The sequence below is a fragment of the Galleria mellonella genome, unplaced genomic scaffold, assembly GCF_026898425.1.
Source record: "Galleria mellonella isolate WM207_F2 unplaced genomic scaffold, CSIRO_AGI_GalMel_v1 utg36, whole genome shotgun sequence".
NCBI classification, from domain to species: domain Eukaryota; kingdom Metazoa; phylum Arthropoda; class Insecta; order Lepidoptera; family Pyralidae; genus Galleria; species Galleria mellonella.
The window spans coordinates 8,630,583-8,654,101 of NW_026442086.1; the positions used below are offsets into that span (position 1 = coordinate 8,630,583).

At 37.4% G+C, this 23,519-nt stretch overlaps 2 protein-coding genes across 4 annotated transcripts in view; one reads left to right on the forward strand and one right to left on the reverse strand.

Annotated features, from left to right (window-relative positions):
• Positions 1-19,949, forward strand: LOC113520485 (ras-related protein Ral-a). Of its 3 annotated transcripts, none has more exons than XM_026905820.3 (5): positions 1-102; positions 8,647-8,826; positions 10,258-10,418; positions 11,554-11,728; positions 17,869-19,949. In XM_026905820.3, the coding sequence occupies exons 2-5, from the start codon at positions 8,674-8,676 to the stop codon at positions 17,983-17,985; spliced, it is 606 nt and encodes a 201-aa protein (XP_026761621.1). In that variant the 5' UTR covers positions 1-102; positions 8,647-8,673; the 3' UTR covers positions 17,986-19,949. The 3 variants fall into 3 exon arrangements, with proteins under 3 accessions (XP_026761621.1, XP_026761620.1, XP_026761619.1); XM_026905819.3 differs by lacking the exons at positions 1-102; positions 17,869-19,949 and adding exons at positions 214-592; positions 12,932-16,482; XM_026905818.3 differs by lacking the exon at positions 1-102 and adding an exon at positions 215-592.
• A 1,917-nt stretch (positions 19,950-21,866) lies between these two features.
• Positions 21,867-23,519, reverse strand: part of LOC113520729 (GATOR complex protein WDR24) — a 31,369-nt gene continuing 29,716 nt past the window's right edge. Inside the window, 1 exon segment of the mRNA XM_052897312.1 lies at positions 21,867-22,470. Coding sequence (XP_052753272.1) covers positions 22,444-22,470 — 27 coding nt within the window. The 3' untranslated portion in view covers positions 21,867-22,443.

Genomic DNA, 23,519 nt, shown 5'->3' on the forward strand with positions numbered 1-23,519 from the left:
GTTTTTTGTAAATGTTTGTTACTATTGATGAAATAAGTGAAATTAGTTTACGGTGAAACAATAAAATCGACGGAATAATACGGTTATAGCCGCATCTTAGAGGTAAGTTAAAACTTTAATGATCATTCTGAAAGCGTATTTCTCGTCTCCTTATTTAGGGTCAATGACGTGATTGTTTACTATAATGGCAACGCCTCTCGTTCTCTCACAGTTTCTCGCGTATTGTCTTACGGTTCTCACGCGTTGTGGCACTTTTCCCGACCTTATTTACTTGTACGTTACTGCTGGTGTAGCGGTGACCGCTGGAGATACAGTTAGGAGTCGTGCCTCGTGATCCACTGACTCGCCTAGTTATCATTGATTTTCGTTAAATTGCTGGTTGCTGCGATATAATCGCAGCTCCAGTTAGTTTAGATAAAAAAAATCAGTTTGTGTATCTATCATAAATTAGTGAGTTTTTGTGCTAGTGTATTATGGGACAGTTAAAGATCTCACACGTCTCCTGCCAGCAGGAGGTAGTGCCGAGAGTCTAGTGATGTTCTCTGCTTTAACATATCAATTATCCACAACATTCCTTGAAGAACAGAAAAAGGTGACTAATACATTGCTGTCATGTTTTTCAAATAGTCTCTCTAAGTGTCACCATTAGCATTATCTAACAATGGTTGTTCTAAAGCAATTAGTGTTGGTTTTATACAGCATTGTAATATCAACTAAGTGTATATACATAGTTATGAATGGTTCAAGTTTTGAATGATATTATGTATCCATAGTGATCATATTTAATATGTAATCATGATAAAGAAAAATCTGTAATTAATGAGCTTCCTAGGCAGGAAGCTCATTAATTACAGATAATATATTGATTATGTATAAAGATTCTATATCACTGGGGTTGTATAAGTACTAAATTTAATGATTATGAGTTACAAAAAAGTCGGTAAGTTATTTCTAAATTATTCTAAATAATGAATTTTCTATGATGTTGCCAAATTTGTTCTTACCTGCTCATTTATAAAAACTGTAACCTTTAACTAACCTATTTTAATTATTACACTGTTTTGTCTCTTCTTTTCAAGTTGGGAATTTAGTGTAAAAGAAAGAGACAATAGTTAAATAGCTAAAGATTTATAAGATAGAGAGGTATGAGATTTTTATAAATAAGGGAATTAGTATCTATGAATTTTAAAACACAAATGTTGCTGACTGAAAATTGTCTATAACCCTATTTACCGTTTATTGAGTATTGACTAAGGTGAGCAGTTTAGTACAGGCAGAGATAATTTTTTTTTTTTATAATATTTATACTAATGAAAACTTTTTTATTATTGGATTTGTCTGGACTGTAACCTTGTAACAGGCTGTTTGCAAATTTAATTACTCTAACTACATAGGCAGTGTAATATTATTATAATACTGTTGATTGTCAGTGTGTTCATTTTAATGGTTACAGTCATACATTATTTATACGTACATATTTGGTTGAACTTTTAAATATTCTCTGCTAGTTTATATACACCAAAAGCGTTATAAATATTTTATATTCCAGTCCTTAGATCAAAGTAAACCATGGAGCTCTTATATTTTGCAAATTTAGTAGTACATTTTTTATGACATAGAAAATTTTACAGAATTAATACAATTGACAGTCTTTAAAATTGATGTCCAAATAGAGAGATCTTTGTAAAAACAGAAGCCATATTTACCCCATCATGTAATGGTATCCAGGAGTGGAATATATACAATTATATATATTTTATCTCTATATATTTGTATGATACCATGCAAATAATGAATATTATATACAAATATTAAATTATTATTGAGTCAGTATATGTGATTCATCATGAATCATGTTTTGGCTATTATAGTCATTTGTTAGTTCACTTTAGTATGTGAAAATATTTTGAATATAAATTGATATTTGTAGTCATATAGTGAGTGGTATTCTAAAACTAGATAATTTCTACTATGAATAGAGTCCTATTATAAAATAGCCAAGTTTATTTATTTATTTACACTTTATTGCACCATTTATAAAATAATAAATATATTTAACTGTAATAAGAAATGATATAAAAGGCGGCTTTATTGCTAAGCAATCTCTTCCAGATAACCTTTGGGTAGAGGACATTGAGAAAAGAAAGAAAGACAAAGGGTAGGTGGCGCACTATTATATATAAACAAATATATACAAAGATATATATATATATATATATATATATACATATATATATATATATATATATATATATATATATATATATATATAGAGTTGGCCTACACAGTATTTGGGATGGATAAGGATATAGGCTATTTTTTATTCAGTAAATTGGTATAATCCCAGTCATATGGACAAAGTTGTATGTAGAAACTAGTAATTATATACTTAATCATAAAACTCTTTCATGTAAAATAAAAGTAAAAAAAAAATATTAAATAAACAAGAGTAATAATGAAGTCTATTGCAGTAAAACATGTTATTTTGTGAAATTGGGAACCCAGGTTCGAATCCTAATGGAGTCAAAGGAGTTTTTAATTTCTAAATTACTTCTAGCTAAATTGTTTGATATTTCATATTACAGTATCTTAGTTTGAAGACCAGGCAGTTTATGTTACAGTGTAGACTGACTACCCATCTAATAGGAAATGATATCTGTTTCCTATAGATATAAATCAAAGCCTGTAATTTCACCACCATCATCATCATCTTCCTATTCTTATCCCAATTATTATTTGGGGTCGGCGTAATATAGTTTTGTCCATATTACTAAAGGATTTGACTTATATTTTAACGACTGGTTGCCTGTCTGACGCCAACCCTCTTTGGGAATTTAATTAATAATTTCACCAATATATCACACTATATACAATAATAAGGAGTTCAGTTCAGAACCTATTATTTGGACTTCCAAACATTCTCTTTCTAACGGGCTTCTGTTAAAAAGGGAATCATGTTTTCGTGCAATTAGTGTGAAAACAATCATTGTCATGTCATGTTCCACGCCGAGTTTTCTATTCCCCCACAATGGCAGCGCACTAATAAGTATTCAGCCGGTCGGGAGCCGCGCCGGCACGCATTGTCGCCGCAGATTTCTATTTCTCCGCCGTTCAACTGGAAAATTCTATTAAGTTTACTTTGCTTGTGTAGTTTTACGTGTTTTTATGCAACAATTATAGTCTGTTATGATAGACTAGCGCTAACCGCAACATGCAAACGTCTTGGCCAATTTAAATTGCCGCTACCACGGCTAAATGTCGAATTCGTGTAGTATTTACTTTATTACATTATATACTATTAACTGTAAACTGTGGCTTTGCCTTTTATATGTATATATTTTATATAAAAAATACTGTATCTGCGGCGTGATCTTGGATAAAAGTTAGCTTTTTTTTTATGTAACTAAGAATTGCAAACAAGCTGACTGCTCACCCGATGGAAAGGTCACCGTCGCCTATAGACATGAGCAGTACCGTGGACATAACAGAGTATACTGTTTCGCCCATGATACCACCCATGCGTTGCCATTCCTGAGGACTCAGGTGCTATTCCTCTGTACCGTGTAAATTCACGCCATATCCCACCCTTCAAACCGAAACACAGCCATGCAAACACAACTGCTTCATGATAGTAACACAAATGGAATATACGTGTTAATCCAAAATATTATAGTATTTTTCTTTTTTCACTCATTTGTGTTTTTGGTGGTAAACAGCTGTGCTCCCATAACTGTCATTGTTTTTTGATTTGGAGTGTGGGGTATGTCAGTGAAATAACTTAGTATGGTTAAACATAAAGTTATTACTCGACAATTGTAACTAAATAGAGGTACTGTTGGCATTGCAGAGTAGTTGCAACGTCACTTCATCGTCCACTTGTTTACATTATAACTGGCATAAAAATTTGTGTAACAAATTTTATTAAAATCCATTCACCCGTTTAAGCATTATTATATAACAAACTGCAAAATCTTTACAAACTTTCACCTGATTAAAATTATTAGCAATTTTCCGTGTATTTTTATAATATCATCGGGAAGTCTGTATTATGGCTATGTAACGCTGTTACGTCACCAATTCTGAGCCGATTTTGCTCATTCATTTTACAATCGAAATGACACTTGCTACGAAGCAAATTCGTGTTCTAATTTCAAATATTTTAAAAATAATATACATACGAAATATCTCGCCATTCGTCTATTAATGTTAGTTACCATAGAAGTCTTTTAAACTGGGGTTAAATGTACTTATTTATATACTATATAATACATAGGACGTGTTGCCGTTATCACGTTCCAGTGAACTGGATTGTATGAATGTTATCAGTACATTACGTTCAACATTGTTACTGGTTATGTACTTACTAGAGAACAAGTTCATTTTAATATAGCGTGAACAGATAGTCGCTACCTGTAGTTGTTTCTCGCGGATTCGCGTATACAACAATCATATGTAAGGAAAATTATTGAAATTTTTTTTTTTTTTTATACAACTTAGAATGGCAAACAAGCTGACAAACTTTGACAGACTACACCTTGGATAATAGACTTGGGCATGAACCTTGGGTAATTTATTGCAGGATTTACAACTTTAATTAACATTATATTATGCAATTCAATAATTGGTCATAAACGCGAAAGTGATGCTGTGAAGTCATTCATTTAAAAATAATGTCAAGGCATTCATTGATTAACGGCGACCGTAAAAATGACTCCGACCCGGCTGGCTGCAAGTAATTGTTTGTTAAACTGGTCATCTCACTACGAGTATTAACATGCTATGGATTTTATGTTATGTTGCAACCAGTTGGACCAGAGGGAGACTTTGTACAAAAGTCGATTGCTTGGGTACCTCTGTCCCATTCGTGTTTCTACCGTGAAGCAGTTGTGTTTGCATGGCTGTATTTCGGTTTGAAGAGTGGGATATGGCGTGAATTTACTGGGTACAGAGGAATAACATCTGAATCCTCAGGAATAGCAACGCATGGGGGTATCATGAGCGAAACAGTATACTCTGTTACGTCCATGGTAGTGCTCATGTCTATAGGCGACGGTTACCGCTTTCCATCAGGTGGGCCGTCAGCTAGTTTGCCATTCTAAGTTGTATAGAAAAAAAATGTTTGTAACTTTATAAAGAGGTCATTTTATAGTCATGACTAAGGAATGACGCTTTTTAGGTCATCATGCTATCTGGGATATACATTAAATGCGGAAACATTACTCTCTACTGTCCCATCCATCCATTCAGTCCATATCTGCGTGTCAAATAGAGAGGACGCGCCTATTATTTAATTATTATGTGGAAGTCGTTTTGTGTGAGTTCATAATAGTTCATATACAGTGACGCACCTGTACATTTTGCACGAAGCACGCCATGACTCACAGAACATTCGGCGTGACTCAATTAACTCTGTTACTAATAAGGTCATTGATTATCTACCATCGTTCTCTGTGTAAAACCCACACGGGCCGCGGTCTGATGCCGAGACATAGACACGCTGATTTGAGTTCTTGTCTTACCTACAAATTATATATATCATTTATATATACACTAGGAACATCAAGCACTAATTTACTGGGTACAGAGGAATAACACCTGAGTCCTCAGGAATGGCAACGCATGGGGGGTATCATGGGCGAAACAGTATACTCTGTTATGTCCATGGTACTGCTCATTTCTATAGGGGACGTTTACCACTCTCCATCAAGTGAACCGTCAGCTTGTTTGCCATTCTAAGTTGTATAAAAAAAATCACCATGGCAACCCATTAATCGGTTTTTTAATGAATGATAATGGAATTGTAACCTCGCTTGCGCTAACGGTATACACCGGCCGGGCACCAGTGAGGGATGATAGGTGAAAACGAAAAGACAGATCAGTTAATCCATCGTGATGAGTTCGCCTGGAATTCAGCTCGATGGTTTTCAGGGGGACCACGTGGAGGTTGACCTGGTTGGGCATATTGCTAACATAGGGACTGGTAGTCCGCTTTATTAACAATCCTTTCGGGTAATTTTTAATGTTTTAATATAGGTGGTAAGATGGAACTCATGTAGCGTATGGATAATTATGAGTAAATTCATAATATTGTCCATAAGGTATGTGTGTGTGTCTGTGTCTCTGTGTGTGTGTGTGTGTGTGTGTGTGTGTGTGTGTGTGTGTGTGTGTGTGTGTGTGTGTGTGTGGGTTAGCCGATCTAACTTTAAACTTTTCCGCTTTATATTTAGAAGTTGAAAGCATTATAGTTTTTATTATCGTTCAAAACTAATAAATTAAAAAAAAAAAAAAAAAACACAAAAATGATTGATTACTAAACTTAATGAAGAACTCTGTGAATCTAAATCGAACCTGTTCACAGCCCAAAAATTTTCAGTTATGATCACGAAGCGATTCGTTTGTCATGCCGATCCATCCTCAAAGCATGTGTATAACATAAGCTATACCTGTCTTCCGTTATGTGCAATACCGATTCATACTTGTTATAACAAGTGATAAAATTAAACCTTATAGCCATGTCATAAGATTTATTTCATCACCAGTGTTCGGGCGCTAATCGCCATTCCCTTTACAAGCTCTGAGCTGAATGGTAAATGCTTGTCATGGTCAACTATTGATTTGGGGCAAATATTATGCTACTCTTGTGATACCATATAAAGCAGTCTTCTTTCAGTAAACTTGTTGCAACTAATTCTATAGCTTAGTAGACGTTCACCAGACTGCGGATGCTGGTGATCGTTGCCACAAGGTGGAGTTTGAGATTCATTTTTGTAACTTAGAACACACCTGATGTTATACGTTACGATTTTAACTTTTGATAAAGCCTTAATACGGGGGAAATCTGTCAGATTAGAAAATGGACTAGTTCCATTTGTCCCTACCAACGTTTCCCCACTGGGGGAGTAAGAGTGGAATTTTATTGTATGTAGTGAAATCGAAATATTTGGAAATCTTGTACTAACCAAGTGCTTTATATTATTCTTAATTTCGTGTATAATATAGTATATATCATATATGTGTAAGTATATTTGTTATTCATATATATTTATTCGTTTATATATGTAATATTAGTATGTATGTATATCAATAATTACTAGTACCACATTCGAGTATTCTGACACTTTCCTATAGTTGACTGGGAGAGAATGCTTTTAGCATTAAGTCCGCCATGTACACATATTTGTACTAATGAATAAATAAATAAAAAAATCAAGGGTTACTAATTTATAAAGACATACGACGCAAGTTGAGTCCATAGCATCGGGCACTCGCATGATAAAACCGAGCCACGTCAGTACGTGTGTGTCGCATGCTGTTTACCGTAATTACTAATGATAATGATGGTTTTATGCTCACTGACGCGATGACCAGTAATCAGGAACCCAAACTAAAACGTTACCAAGGTCACGAGTTTTCCGCGTACGCCTATTTTTTTTATCGCCACTACATCAAGCACTAATTTACTGGGTACAGAGGAATAACAACTGAATCCTCAGGAATTGCAACGCATGGGGGGTATCATGGGCAAAACAGTATACTCTGTTATGTGCATGGTACTGCTCATGTCTGTAGGCGACGGTTACCACTTTCCATCAGGTGGGCCGTCAGCTTGTTTGCCATTCTAAGTTGTATAAAAAAAAAGAAAAAAAATTCTATTATCTTTATCGTAAGCGTATCTTGAAACAAGTCAACACTTTAATGTCCAGATTGGTAGCGGCGTGGTCAGTGGCGTAACTATACTATTTGGGACCTGTGGCGAATTCTTTTGATGGGGCCCTATTAGTAAAAAAAAAATACTTTTCAAGTAAAATAAAATACTCAGGTACAATGTAAAAAAAAATATATTTCTGTTCAACTGTTTCAACAACGTTATTATAGTCGTTTAGGTAGTGTCTTGTTGTCAGATGCAACTACCTGGCAATGACCAAATTAGGCCTTACCTGTTGTTATCAGATAGTATGTGTGCCTTCGTCGCCGGCCGCTCCTCGCCCCCGCCGCACCGCCCCTCGTCGCGCTGCACAGGTGTGCTTGTTTAACATATGGTTTCGTAGGAAATTGTCTGGCTCATTTGCATCGAAATAGGCCGGCTTTATTGGTTTGCGTCCATTTTATTGTTTTTGTTGAAAATTGTTTATTGCAAGAGATAAATGCGATACATAAAAAGTACGCAGGCGCATTTATCCCAAATATAGATGTTTTTATGTTAACTTGATACATAAAGTCTACTTTCTACTTTTTTTTCATAGATGATAATTGAATTGTATCCCCGCTTGCGCTAATGGTATACGCTGGCGGAGCACCATTGAGGAATGATAGGCGATGGTCAAAAGACAGGCCAGTTATCCCATCGTGATAAATTCACCTGGAATTCAGAACGATGGTTTCCAGGGGAACCACGTGCAGGTCGACCCGGTTGGACATAGTGCTAGTAATAGGACTGGTAGTCCGCACTTCACAGAATATACTGTGATGCCAGCCAGAGTTATCCCTCATTTGATACACTATCTGAAAATTATAGAATTATGCCTCATTACCCTGTTATATCACTTCCATGTTGCCACTCTTCTAACCGAAACACAGCTATACAATTGCTTTACTTAAGTCGCGCTTATAAACCAAGGATACATAAAAGGATATAATGTGTTTCAGTGTGAGGGTCTCGTGGCAGCCGCCAATATGTCGAAGAAGCCGGCCACGCAGCCGACGCTGCACAAGGTGATCATGGTGGGGTCCGGCGGCGTGGGCAAGTCGGCGCTCACGCTGCAGTTCATGTACGACGAGTTCGTCGAAGATTACGAGCCCACCAAGGCGGACAGCTACCGCAAGAAGGTAAGTGCATGGACCACCAGCAGGACCGTAGCTAGACCCACGTTTAAGGTAGGGCAAAAGAATTTTTTGGTAGGGCAGAAGCCAGAATTAAGTGAATTCGTAAAAGCAAATCTGTCTAATGTTCTTGGGATCTTTGCCCTTCAATTGTGCTCTCCAATCCCCTAAGCTACGGCCATGACTTTTTTTTAAATGTTTTTTTGTTATGCAACTTACGATAAGTTGCATAAAAAACCTTACGTACATAATTATATATATTGAAAACTATACAAATGGACATATAATTAAAAACGTTTTATTATATTCGGCGATCGAATCCGCGACAATCAGGAGTTGAGGCGATGTGTCAACCACTATACCAAAGTGGTCAATTGTTTACGTAACTCGTGTGACTTGTTCCGCTGCTCTCTCTCTTCAGCTGTTATCTTGTCTGGCGCGTGGATGTCGTAACTGCCGATATTTCAGACGATCGAAGCGGCCGATATGTAAGGTCGCGCGCGACGAATGATTGACGTATCGATATTGATGTATGACTCATATTGCAATGAACAGTGTTTCACCATCGTGCCGGCTCTCGAATATTACTCTTGTGTTCTTGTACATATGTATATCTTGTTTCAACTATCAGTTTCGTCCTCAAGACGAAGCCAGTTTAAAAAAAAAACTGTAGTGTTGGATTTTTTTTAAGTAATGAAAATAGAATGATAATTTCGCATACGTTATTAGTTATTAGCGCAATACTAGTCACAAGTGTTATGTAATGACATAGTTTTTTTAGAATGGATGGTAATGGGATTATAGAGGGGGGGGATGGATTTTTTTTTATGGGTGAAAATGGTATGGTGACTCCGCCTGCGCTAACGGGATACGCTGGCGGAGCACCAGTGAAGGGTGATAGATGAGAATGAAAACAGGCCAGTTAGCCCATCATGATGAATTCATCAGGAATTAACCATGATAGTTTCCAGGAGGAACCGCGAGGAGTTCGACCTGGTTGGGTATATTGTTAGCAATGGGATTCTCAGTCTCCATTACTAACAATCCCTTCCCCTCCCCCCCCTCATTACCTTAATGTTAAGTGAAGGGTGATCGATGAGAATGAAAACAGGCCAGTTAGCCCATCGTGATGAATTCATCAGGAATTAACCATGATAGTTTCCAGGAGGAACCGCATGGAGTTCGACCTGATAGAGTATATTGCTAGTATTGGAGCTGTCAGATCCTCATTTCTAACAATCCCTTCCCTAGATTGTTAGTAATGGAGACTAAGAATCCCATTATTCCCAAGCCTCTGTTATTATTATTATTCCTATTAATCCCAAGCATATTGCTAGCAATGGGTCTGTCAAAACTCTATTGCTAACAATCCGTTTTAATTGATACTGGATCTTCTAAACTGAGTCTCAGCTTATAGTGAATTCTTTGGTACTGCAGGTGGTGCTAGACGGCGAGGAGGTGCAGATCGACATCCTGGACACGGCCGGCCAGGAGGACTACGCCGCCATCCGGGACAACTACTTCCGCTCCGGCGAGGGCTTCCTCTGTGTCTTCTCCATCACCGAGCCGGAGAGCTTCGACGCCACGCAAGAGTTCAGGTGCTTATATTTATATGAAGTGAAGTAGCCAACGAGCTGAGGGTCTACTCCGTGGACGTGCTCACAGTCGCCTGTAGACAATGCAGACGCGGTCAAAACAAGGTGTTCCCCAGCGGCGCCAGTAACTTTCAAAGCTGGAATGGAATAGCATTATATATATATGAATGATAATGAAATAGTAACCTGCGCTAACGGTGTATGCTGGCGGGGCACCAGTGAGGAATAATAGGTGATAATGAAAAGGTCGGTCCGTTAGCCCATCGGGATAAACACACCTGTAATTCAGCACAATGGTTTCCAGGGAGGACCACGTGGAGGTCGACCTGACAGGGTGTATTAATAGTAATGGGTCTGGTAATTCGCATTACTAACAATCCCTCCCCCTAGGCGATGAAATCTAAGCCATTAATAATTTTTAGGATTTTTCTTTGTCTGTACGTTTGTTCCGGCATCACGGCAGAGGTTTTCCCAAGAGACTACAGCATGGGGTTCTTCGAAAGGGGGGTAAAGAGGTTTCTTCAGGGTCGGCAACGCACGCGTAATACTTCTGGTATTGCATTCATAGGCTACGGTAACCACTTACCATCAGGTGGGCCGTATGCTTGTTTGCCACCTCAGTGGTTTTAAAAAAAAAAGAAACGTAAAATTTACTGCACTAAATTAAATGCGGTATTTTACAGTCGTGTTCCTGAAGGGGTTTGTAAAATCTGGTGCATCTATTATGTATGATACATGATTTAGAAGTGATCTAATTAATTTCTAATTTTTTACATTCATACGTACGAAATGGTGGGAAAAAAGCTAGTATGTAATGTAATATTGATTGGCCTCTCTTTTCCGCGCTTAGCCTCTCATTTGGGCCGTTGTGCGTATGAGTCGTGGCTAGTACAGCCAACCTAGTTCCGCCCAGAAGCGCAGAAGCTCCCTGGGATCTTCACAGGCCTCACAGAGCGACCTCACCGTTCCAGCTAGTATGTGATGTAAATACATACTATGTACAAATGTGATTTGTATTTTTTTTAACGAAAAATAATAAGTAAACCGAGGAGAGTGATTTCTGCACACAAACGCGCTGGCTGTGCGTCACGTGGCTGTCGTTGTGAGCGTGTCACTAAGTGTATGTACGTGTGTACAGGGAGCAGATCCTGCGCGTGAAGAACGACGAGAACATTCCGTTCCTGCTGGTGGGCAACAAGTCGGACCTGGCGGACAAGCGGCGCGTGCCGCTGGACGCGTGCCGCGAGCGCGCGCAGCACTGGCAGGTGCCGTACGTGGAGACCAGCGCCAAGACGCGCGACAACGTCGACAAGGTACCCTCCCGCACACACGCACGCACGCTGCACTACACACACGCACACACACTCACACGCAAACACACACATACACACACACACTCACGCGCGCGCACGCACACACTCACACTCGCACACACACAAGAAAACACATTACAGTTGCGAAATTTACATGTCGTATAAAAAGTATTTCAAGTACAGAAATATATTTTATCTATAAGTTGTGAAAATAACATACTTAGATACAGACATGAGATAAAAATTTTAATTAGATATCACTATAAGTTCCACTGCTGCCAAGCCTGCGCATGCGCACATTGTCTGCTTCAGCCCCCTGGCCGTGTACAGCGTTCCGCTTGGCTCAGCTGGAATTGTAGCGTCTAGTAACACTTGAGTTGCGTTGCGCGGTGCTTTTTTTACAATAATACTCTTGTGTAGAGAATACGCTTTTACCAGCTAATTACCGTTATAACTAGATGCGTACCGCGGCTCTGGCCATGTGGATTTCGTTATTATTAGGCGCATAAGAACAGTACATAAAAAGAAAAATAATCTATTACAAATTACTTTGAATTTAGTACGGCTAGCTGGAAACCGTTCCATCTTGTAACTTGTTGGGAGTTGGTTGTGTGTAAAGCTAACCAAAATAAATTATATTGCTTAGAAAAAAAAAAAAAATACTATTATACATTTCCATTAGTTATTTCGTTTCCGTTGGGATTTCCAAGTGGCGGTAATGGATGTTATGTCATACGAAATTAGGGGAAAAAATTGTAATTTTTACAGAAGCCATTTCCACTGGTTTTCAGTTCAGAATAATGGCCTGAATTTACTGTTTCAGTTTCTGCCAACGTGTCCCTTACACCCTGTATAAATATATTTAAATCGATTGTTGAAATTATGTAAATAGGAATCGTGTAAGTACAAAATATATTTCGGCCGCCTCAACATGACAACCAAGTGTTCACAGCCGGTTGCAGTGTACACGCGGTTTGCTCTGATACTATCCGCAGCAATGCAACTCATCCGAGTTACCATCGATGGTATTTACATTTCAAATCTGTTAGGTGTAGTTTACATCAGCGTCGATGCTGTCACAGCACATTCCACCATGTGTCCCGTAACATAATATGTCTATATGTGATGTGTGTCTGTCTGTCTGTCTGTACGTGTGGGGCGCGGTGTGTGTGTGGTGCTGGCTGACCCGGTGTCTCCCCGCAGGTGTTCTTCGACCTGATGCGCGAGATCCGCTCGCGCAAGTCGGACGACAGCCGCGCCACCAACGGCGACGTCAAGGGCAAGAAGCGCAGGAAAATCAAGTGCGCCATATTGTAGGCCTCGCCGCCCGCCCGCCGCCCGCTCGCCGCCCGCCCGCCGACCGCTCGCCGCCCGCCCGCCGACTGCTCGCGCGGCCCGCCAGCGGGTAACTTGCACGATTGGCCGTTTGAGAACAGGATTCAGTTTTGTCGGTCGACACGTGTGATGTCGGCACGCAGCATCTGATATGAACATTTTATCCGCCGCCGATAACCGTGAAGTGAACAGTGAGTGGGCACCGTGCGGTTGTAGTGATCCGAGCGGCCTCCGCCAGGGCGCGCTCGCGTGCAGTGTCGCGGCGTGATCGTGTACGAGCCGCTCTATCGCTCACTCGAACTCAATTTACACGGAATAGTGTTTATTATGGAACGTTGGGTTAATACCGTCGCAGTCGCCGGTGACGCGGCGCACCACACTCTTGTAGTTTGTAAGCGACGGCTCTGTATAAACTGTGCTACTTTGTACGCCCATTACGGTGCTGGCATTCCTCTGGGCGCTGCTCGTGATGAAACAGACGGCGTTGTCTCACTCACTGCTGTTGACTGAGCAATCAATACGGTGTTTCATTACGTGCAGTGTCCTAATTATTGCTTTGTTTGCTTGCATGTTATTCATCTAATTGTTGTATTCTCTATAAGAAATGTAAACTAAATGTAAATGTGTGCGGACATCAGTACAGTACATGTTGGAATTTTGGAACAATGCAAAGTGTTGTAACCCCGTGTGGTTTCAACGTGTCTGTGCGCTGTGCGTCCGCCCACGGACGGGCCTCGCGTCGCTCGCACGCACTCACCGACGGCGTAGTGTAAGGTTTTGTATTTATTTTTGTATGATAAGTGCTAAATGTGTCACGTAACGTGTATGTTGATTGGGCATTCGTAATTTGTAATGAGGCGCGCGTACACACTCCGCATACACGACGGGAGTTATTTTAAATAACATTTCAGTATTTCTAATACAATGTGTAATTTGGCCCAGTTGGGCTTTTGTGGTATGAATCTCATGTACAGTCATATATGTAAATAATAATTGTGAATTGCAGTCGATGTTCTGTTTGAAATGTTGTCGATACCGTGCAGTGTGTGCGCGCGCGCCGTAGTCTGTGGACGTGTGCACCGCTCGTGGAATGGTCTGTGTCGTACTCGGTGTCGCTTCGTCACGGCCGCGCCGGCCGCCTGCAGCGCTGTCACGTCACGCGCGTCGTAAATCACAACTCGGCTCTTAAAGACAAGTGGCAAATAAAAACAATTGATATATATGTTATCGCTACCGCGTACATGAGATAGAACGGGATGGCGACATTTTGCGTCTAGTTCTCTCTCGAGTGTATGACTATCTGTCGATAGATCGTTTGCCCCTTATCTTATGGGGGGCTAGATGACAGCCAGGCAGCGCTGGACGCGACGGTCGTCTTTCCATATTCGTCACAATTTTTGTATTGCTCGTATGCGGACACCTTGTAATTCTTTATTCACAATATATGTAGTATGTATCAAGTTATTATTACGGTGAAATATATTCAATTCGTGCATTTGAATACAGTGTTGACAGTGCAGCTGTCAATGTGACTGATCTGTCAGATATTAATATGTAATAGTTGTCACATGTGCGTACTCATAACTATGGACAGTCTATATAAAACGAGGAATACTCGATTACCGAGTCTCGATATTCCCCCCAGCCCCCTGTTCTCGCCCCCTTGTACTTTTTATTATAATTCTATCTGCTACATATAACTATAGATTGTCCAGAACGATTCCAATGAAACTGTTATCAGACGATAGATGTCGCTGTTAGGAGATATTAGAACTGCTAGTGTCTACCTACTATATAATACAGTGGGTATTTGCAATGAATTATCAACGAATTGTTGATAATTATATTTAATCATTATTTCTTAAACGCTTATCCGAATTTCGCTTTTGTTCCGCTAAGGAATAAAGTATTATTTCCGTCAGCATTTTGTATATTGTACTACCATTTAACTTGAAGGGCATAATATCTAAAATTCTACTATGAATAGTAGTTTTTTATATCTTTCAAATATTGTTACTTTAGTGATCAGTTATAATTAAAACAGAAATAATTGTATTTAAATATGGTGTTATACTTTAGAGACATAATACTGCCGTAGTACTCAGGAATGGCAAAGCATGAGAGGTACTGCTCATGTCTATAAGCGACGGTTACCACTCGCCATGAGGTGGGCCGTCAGCTTGTTTGCACTTTCTAAGTTGGAAACTCTCACAATGCCATATGACTGTACACATGTATGCATGGTACACACATACGGATCGTGTACATTCGATACACACTCACTTAGGTTATTGGGTATAGGATCAGTGTTTCCCAACCTTTTTTTTGTGCCGTGCCCCACTTGAACATTTCTAAAATATTTATGCCCCCATACATAATTTTCCCCGACAAAGTTTACTTGACGACTCTAATCGCCCAGTTGATATTTTGGTAACGTCAAACGAAATTATACCTAGTAAATATTTACAGCATTTTTTTTAAATTTTTTTTTGTTAAATTTGTCACCGATATCTACTCGTAGCATTGCATTTAAACGGCTCAGACCAAGAGGGTTAATTTTTTTTAATTATCAAATTGCCCCCCTATGGGGCGTGGGCCCCACGTTGGGAAACACCGGTACAGATGGTACCTATAAGGCCAGAGGTACACGCGCGGCCGTTACTGCCAACATGTTTATACATTATAAAATATTTTATTGTATTTTTAGAATAGTTCACATGCATTCAGTGTTTGAATTCCGGCCTTGGTATTTTTTTTTTTATTTTTTATTATAGATTTATTTAGGTGTTTAGATACAGGTTGAAACTATAATATTTTTAAAATAAAGCTCACATCCAACAGTGATATACCAATACAAGTTATTGCTTTTAACGGCCAGTTGAACATCTAATGGGGAAGCTTGCGACGGTGGCGCCGTTGGGAGTAACTTTAAAAAGTCATAAAGGCGGGAAAATAACGTTTTTTTATTTCCCGCCAATTAGAGGTGGGGTAGTTTATGATAAACTACCTCATTTCTTTTACGTGATAACACAGTGGCGCCCTCATTGGTACGAATTAGCAGTAAGCTTCTCTATTATTTCAGAATTTGTTAAAGTTAAATATTCGCATGTAGTAAAAGAAATATGTCGATTGTCTATTTTATTTAAGTTTCAATTGATATCATAATGCCATACATTGAATAATCATACATCAAAAGTGAAATGTAAAGTTTGCAAACTGGTCGTATGTCCGTTTACTGCATTGGCGCGGTGTTTGTTCACCACAGTTTACAAGCGCTGCGTTATATATAATCTATGTACTGATAACTTCCTATAGATTAGTATTAGTTTACATATGTACGGAACTGTATGTAGGGACACGCACCGGAACAAACGACAGAATGAAAAGACAAACAAGAAATATACTGATTTGCAAAATTATGTGTATTATTGAGTTTTTGTGTGTTTTTTTTAGACTGCCACAGTTTTTACTATCTTAAATTATTTATATCTTATTTGTATTCTATCTGTTATAGCATAATGCAAGGGACAATTGAAAAAAAAAAAAACTAAAATATATGGATTCAAGATTTGATTTTTCTATGCATGATAATGGAATGGTAACCCTGCCTGTGCTAACGGTATAGACTGGCGGGGCACCAGTGAGGGGTGATAGGTGAGAAAGAAAGCAGGTCAGTTGGCCCATCGTGACGAATTCATACAAGAATTGTTCACGATGGTTTCCAGGCGGAACCACGTGGAGGTCGACTTAATAGAGCATATTGCTAGCAATGGGGCTGTCAAACTCCATTACTAACAATCCCTGTCCCCCCTACATACCTGGTTAAGACTGGTCCTGTCGCTACCGGATTGTGTATTTAAAATATGTGCAAACAATGTGAAAGTTTAAAATTGTCTGCACATAATAATTTCTGTTAATATTATTTGAACGTTAAGTGCAGTAACTTTTGTAACATTAAGGCAAATAGGTGAGGTAAGTAATAGTGAAAATTGAGGTATTCGAGGCATTTGCATCTGTCCGTGTTCTTGACTATGCCTCGACAAAGTTGAAGGACAACGAAGCGTCGCGTCGCCGCATACATTTTATTAATACATTTGAGTTTTATCTCCTAGAAATTGGTGTTCAAATTCAAATAAGTAAATACATTAACACAGAGTGTCAATTATATTGTTATTTCCTATGTCGTATACCGTAAATATATTAAATAATTCATGCATCGCCTCTACCTTTATGTGTATTGAGTTTTGACATTCCAACTGAAATAAATTCATGCTACTTACTGTGCTACGTTGACGAGAACAGGACGAATATAAAGATAAGTGTCCAACCGAAACAGGTTTTACAGCCGAAACCGACACCGAACTTTCGGTTTTGGTCTCAGTTTCGGCCGAAACCGAAACTTACTGAAAAATATCTATTTCAAATTTCTCTTCTATACTGAAATCTATTGTATTTTTTACACAGTTATTTACACAAACACGCAGATAGTTGAAGGGTAATAATAAACACTAATTAAAGTATGTCACAAATATGTCATATATGTATATTTATATGTAAAAAAATATTAAAATTGTGACTTACTCTTGGAAGTAAACTTAAAAAAACTTTCTGTCAGACACACACACAAAGTTTCGGCGCGGCCGAAAGTTTCGGCTAATTTTTGGCCGAAACCGAAACTAAGTTCGAAAGTAGAATTTGGCCGAAACTAGCTGAAACCGAAACCGAAAGTTCGGTCGGACACTAATAAAGATATCTCAATATATTATACAATAATAGTGACACGTGTGTCGGGGTGGTGTTGGCAGGCGTTCCTGACGCTCATCCGGCAGATGTCGTGGCTGAAGCAAGGGCTCGCCGCCGCTGAGGAGCCGCCCGACCAACCCAGCCGGCGCTGCGCCGTACGCTGCTGTACCATCTGCTAGGACTGAAGGAAAGTGGACGCTAGATGGTGGCATTTTTATACAGTCGGCTTAGTGCTTAATTTAAAAAAAAAAAAAAAATATCAAGAATAAACAAAATAAGAAACAAGTTTTGTAGACGCTTTCGGAATAAGCAGCCATTGTGATCAATATATATTAGTAAAGCATTTTTTAATTATATGTAAGAGGTTAACACTTTGCTGGTCGGGAACTCTGTCATGGTTGAAATTTTTGGAATTAAACTAAAACTGTGATAAAAACCTAAATACAAATAATAGTACATTACTGCAGCGGCCAGCAACTGAGGCATTGATGGACGAACGTGCAAATGTGGGCCGAGGCGTAGCCGAGGCACACATACCATCCATGAGTGAGTACATCAATGCCTAGTTGTGGCCAAGGCTTGTATAGTACTTTTCTCAAACAATGCGCGGAAATATAAAACACAATTTTACTTTTTAAGTTCAATGATGAATAACGAACAATAATAATTTTTCTCGCGCCATAATGTTCCTTTTGTTTTTTTTTTTCAATAAACAGCTTTCTATTTGCAAGCCAGTTCGAAATTTAAATAAAACCTTTTATTAGTTACCTCCTTGAAAGCCATGTTTCGAAGTAAAAAGGTCATTCCAGTTTTAAATTACAGGACAGATATGAGTTTACATAGTAATTTATCTGGCCGCAAAACACGACAGATATGGATTTTCATACAACTTTTGCCGGCCGCTGTCCGCATGTATCTGACCAGTACGGCAATTTTGATTTATCTCTAAGAAGATTGTCAAAATAATGCTCACATTTCCAAGCATGTTTGAGAAAAAGTAATTTTTTTATCATGAACGCTTTGTAATCCAAACTGTGTTGCCAGTCGTGATAGGAGGACGTACCTACACGCTAGTGCAATGACGAGCTTACTCGTCACCGGTCAGCAAAGTGTTAAGATAAATTCTTTTCTTTCTTCTATATTATAATCATTGATGAATTGTGTTCTAAAAACTACGACATACTGTTACTTAATAAAAATAGTTTGATATTAATTTTCGGTTAGCCTGTTAACATTTCTATGAGGCTAACTGTAGGCGTTGGGGGGAAAGGGATTGTTAGTAATGGAGACTGAGAATCCCATTGCTAGCAATATACCCAACCAGGTCGACTTCGTCGCGGTTCTCCCTGGAAACTATCATGGTTAATTGTTGATGAATTCATCATGATGGTCTAACTGGCCTGTTTTCATTCTCATCTATCACCCTTCACTGGTTCTCCACCAGCCTATCCCGTTAGCGCGTGCGGGGTTACCATACTATTTTCACCTAAAAAAAGAAACTGTAGGCATTGGCGGGTTTGGTCATTTGAAACTCGTATGTTCTCGCGACTAGCAACACCAAGAATGTTCGACATAAGTGTTACCAGTCAGTTAATGATTGAATGCAAAAATCTCACATATATATGGAATTCGCTATCATTATTATACCGTACATGTTTGTTTGTTTGTTTGTAACACTTTATTGTATAGTAGCCTTAAATTATAGGATACAGAGTTCTTAAGAAAAGACAATTCAATGTAACTTAAATGAAAAAAAATATATATAATTGTTTATAATTACTCCTCCCAACCAAAGATTGCCTGGAAGAGATCGCTCTTAGCGATAAGGTCGCCCATTGTTTTCTCATTGTGATTATTTCTTGTAATTCACGAACCTTGGCATTTATCATAATAATGGTATAGCAATGTTTATTATAAATTTATAAAAAATATTCGTAATATTGTCTTTGACCAACATCTTTATAAAGAGATCACGCTCAATAAAGTATCTAACTAATTAAGACAAATAATAGCTTAGATTACACTCGTTGCATACATATGTTGTACATACATATGCTTAAAATTAAGTTAATTTTAATACAAAATATTTACATTCTATTTTAAAATCTTATAAATAAAATAAATTGAGATAAAACTTTAAGAAGTATTTTATTTAGCCAGATTGGTGAGTCGATCACTTGAATGACAAACGTGCATGGTGTTGCATGGTTAATCATGCACGGGCTTTTAACGACCATGCAATTTTAAACATAGTAAGTACCTATTTCTAAATAAATACAGATAATGTTAACAGAGATTTAAAAGAGTAACCGTTGAGTTTCTAGCGGACTCTTCTAAACAGATAACAACTTTCCGAACCCTGCAGCAGATTTAAAAAAAAAAATGACGATTTAAAAGTGCTTGTAAACAAGTCTATTTGGATTAAAGATGATATAAATTTGAAACTAGGAAAACACCACTGGAACCATTTCTATAAACTCATTTCTTATATTTTAAGTTATAATTTCACGAAATAACTGTTTGATGAACCATCATAAAATAATTTATTTATTAAAAAATAAATATATTTTTTATACAACTTAGGATGGCAAACAAGCTGTCGGCCCACCTGATGGAAAGTGGTAACCGTCACCTATAGACACGAGCAGTAGCATGTACATAACAGAGTATACTGTTTTACCCATTATACCCCCATTCTTGAGAACTTGGGTGTTATTCCTCTGTAGCCTGTAAATTCACGCCATATCCCACCATTCAAACCGAAACACAACCATGCAAACACAACTGCTTCATGGTAGAAACACGAATGAGACAGAGGTGTCCAAGCAAACGACTCTTGTACAAAATATTCCTATAGTATATTTCACTTCCATAAGCAAATAGTAATAATAATCACAAAATGATAATAAATTAAATGTAGTAATAATTTCCATGCCCAGCAACTAGCAATCCCCTATCCCCTGTAACAACTGACCCCCAACATCATAATCTGCTTGATTATGTTTATATGCATCGTATGTTTATATGCATCGTATGATTATATGCATCGTATGATTATATGCATCGTATGATTATATGCATCGTATGATTATATGCATCGTATGATTATATGCATCGTATGATTATATGCATCGTATGATTATATGCATCGTATGATTATATGCATCGTATGATTATATGCATCGTATGATTATATGCATCGTATGATTATATGCATCGTATGATTATATGCATCGTATGATTATATGCATCGTATGATTATATGCATCGTATGTTTATATGCATCGTATGTTTATATGCATCGTATGATTATATGCATCGAATGATTATATGCATCGAATGATTATATGCAACTAATGATTATATGCATCGAATGATTATATGCATCGAATGATTATATGCATAGAATGATTATATGCATCGTGTGATTATATGCATCGTGTGATTATATGCATCGTGTGATTATATGCATCGTATGTTTATATGCATCGAATGATTATATGCATCGAATGATTATATGCAACTAATGATTATATGCATCGAATGATTATATGCATCGAATGATTATATGCATCGAATGATTATATGCATCGTATGATTATATGCATCGTATGATTATATGCATCGTATGATTATATGCATCGTATGATTATATGCATCGCATGATTATATGCATCGCATGATTATATGCATCGAATGATTATATGCATCGTATGATTATATGCATCGAATGATTATATGCATCGTATGATTATATGCATCGAATGATTATATGCATCGTATGATTATATGCATCGAATGATTATATGCATCGAATGATTATATGCATCGAATGATTATATGCATCGTATGATTATATGCATCGAATGATTATATGCATCGAATGATTATATGCATCGTATGTTTATATGCATCGTATGATTTTTTAGCTATATTGATTTATTGGTTCACTGGAAGGTGAATGTCAATTTTTTTTTACGATTCAAAGGAGTTTATATAAATCTTATGCGAGTATATAACGACCTAGGATGTGTAAAAGGTAGCACTGAAACAATTGTATGTAACAAATCAATTTATTATTAAATATTTTTTATACAAAACATAAAAATGTACAATAATCAGTCAAAACATTACACTTATTGTGTTAGCTAATGTTATTTGATAAAATTTTGCATTTAAAGCTTGGACAACTTATTTATATACATACTAGTGATCCGCCCAGGTTTCGTACATGTAGATAAATGGGATCTCTAATTTTCTTAAACAATTTTTGACATAAAAACTTTTTTTATCAAAAATTTTCACCTATACGTGTGTATAGGTGAAAAAAAATCTACTTTCATTGAGTGACGTAGGCTATATTATTTAAACAAAATTACAATTAACCGATTTTACAGTTTTTGAGTTTATGAATCATAAACAAACAAACACACAAAAAATCTAATGTTTTCTCTTTACAATATGAAGCATAGATATTACATGACTATCCTTCAAAAAATGAAGAAAAATAAGGGAGCTTATGATGGAGGGATGGGCAGCGGCGTCCTTCTTAAAAGATCTTCAAAGTCCTAACTGCAGTTGCCAACCCGCCTGCCAAGCGTGGCAACTACTGGCAAAACTCCCCCTATGGGGAAGGCTTATGTCCAGCAGTGGACAGGTAACGGCTGAAATAAAACATTAAATAATCTATCAAGTAATAATATAAAGAAATAATAATATTTAATAGTGAAATATTATAAACTACCAACATACTACATTGTCATATTCGTATGAAAATTCTACCACGACGCACGATATCAGCGAGTCTACCATGAAATGAAATTCCGAAATTTCAGACTCAATTTTGTGTTTTTGTTTATATCAAAATCGGATCAATAAATGGAGTTTAACATTTCGTTCGTCATACATCCTATCATAAAAGTCCAAAGGAAAAATATTTTAACATTTTTTATATTTTCAAACGGCGTGTATTATGTAATTTTAACATCAAATTTGTGTTTCATTTGGCTCCGAAATTTCGGAAAACATTTCATTGTAGATCCTCAGCTGTGTAAGGTCAACGCCACGAGCGTACGAAACTACCTACGAAGAAGCGCCATTATCCGCGCGGTAGGTATCGCGCGTCGTGGGGATCGTAAAATTTCAAATACATTGCGCGGCGGTAAAACTAAGAATCGTTAATTATATTTTTATTTTATTTTATTTTTATTTTTGTGGCACAACAACAGATTACAAACAAAACTTTTAACAATAGAATACAACAGTAGCATTATAAGTTTGCAATCCAATTATAGTTGTACACAACATTCACAGAGGGGAAACAGAATAGGTTGATTTTTACTACAAAAAGAATTAATGATAAAAACTAGATACAAAACAAGAATCAAAAACAAAACTACCAAACTATGCTTATAAACTATTAGGTTATCAATGTATGTAAAGTGCTTCGATACAATGAAAATTTCTGATAGAATATGTCAATATACGATTTACAATCAATGTCATTGTACAATTTGCACATTCTGTACATTGGATTATTATATGACACATTATTATATTGTTTGCGAACGGTATAGAAAAGAGTATGCCTGTGGAGCATTTCCGATGGGAAAATAAAATACCATTTGATTCAGAATATTTATCTGAATCAGCTGTTTTCGTTTTAGCCAACCTATCCCCTCCACCTTGTATATGATCATACATACATATATAT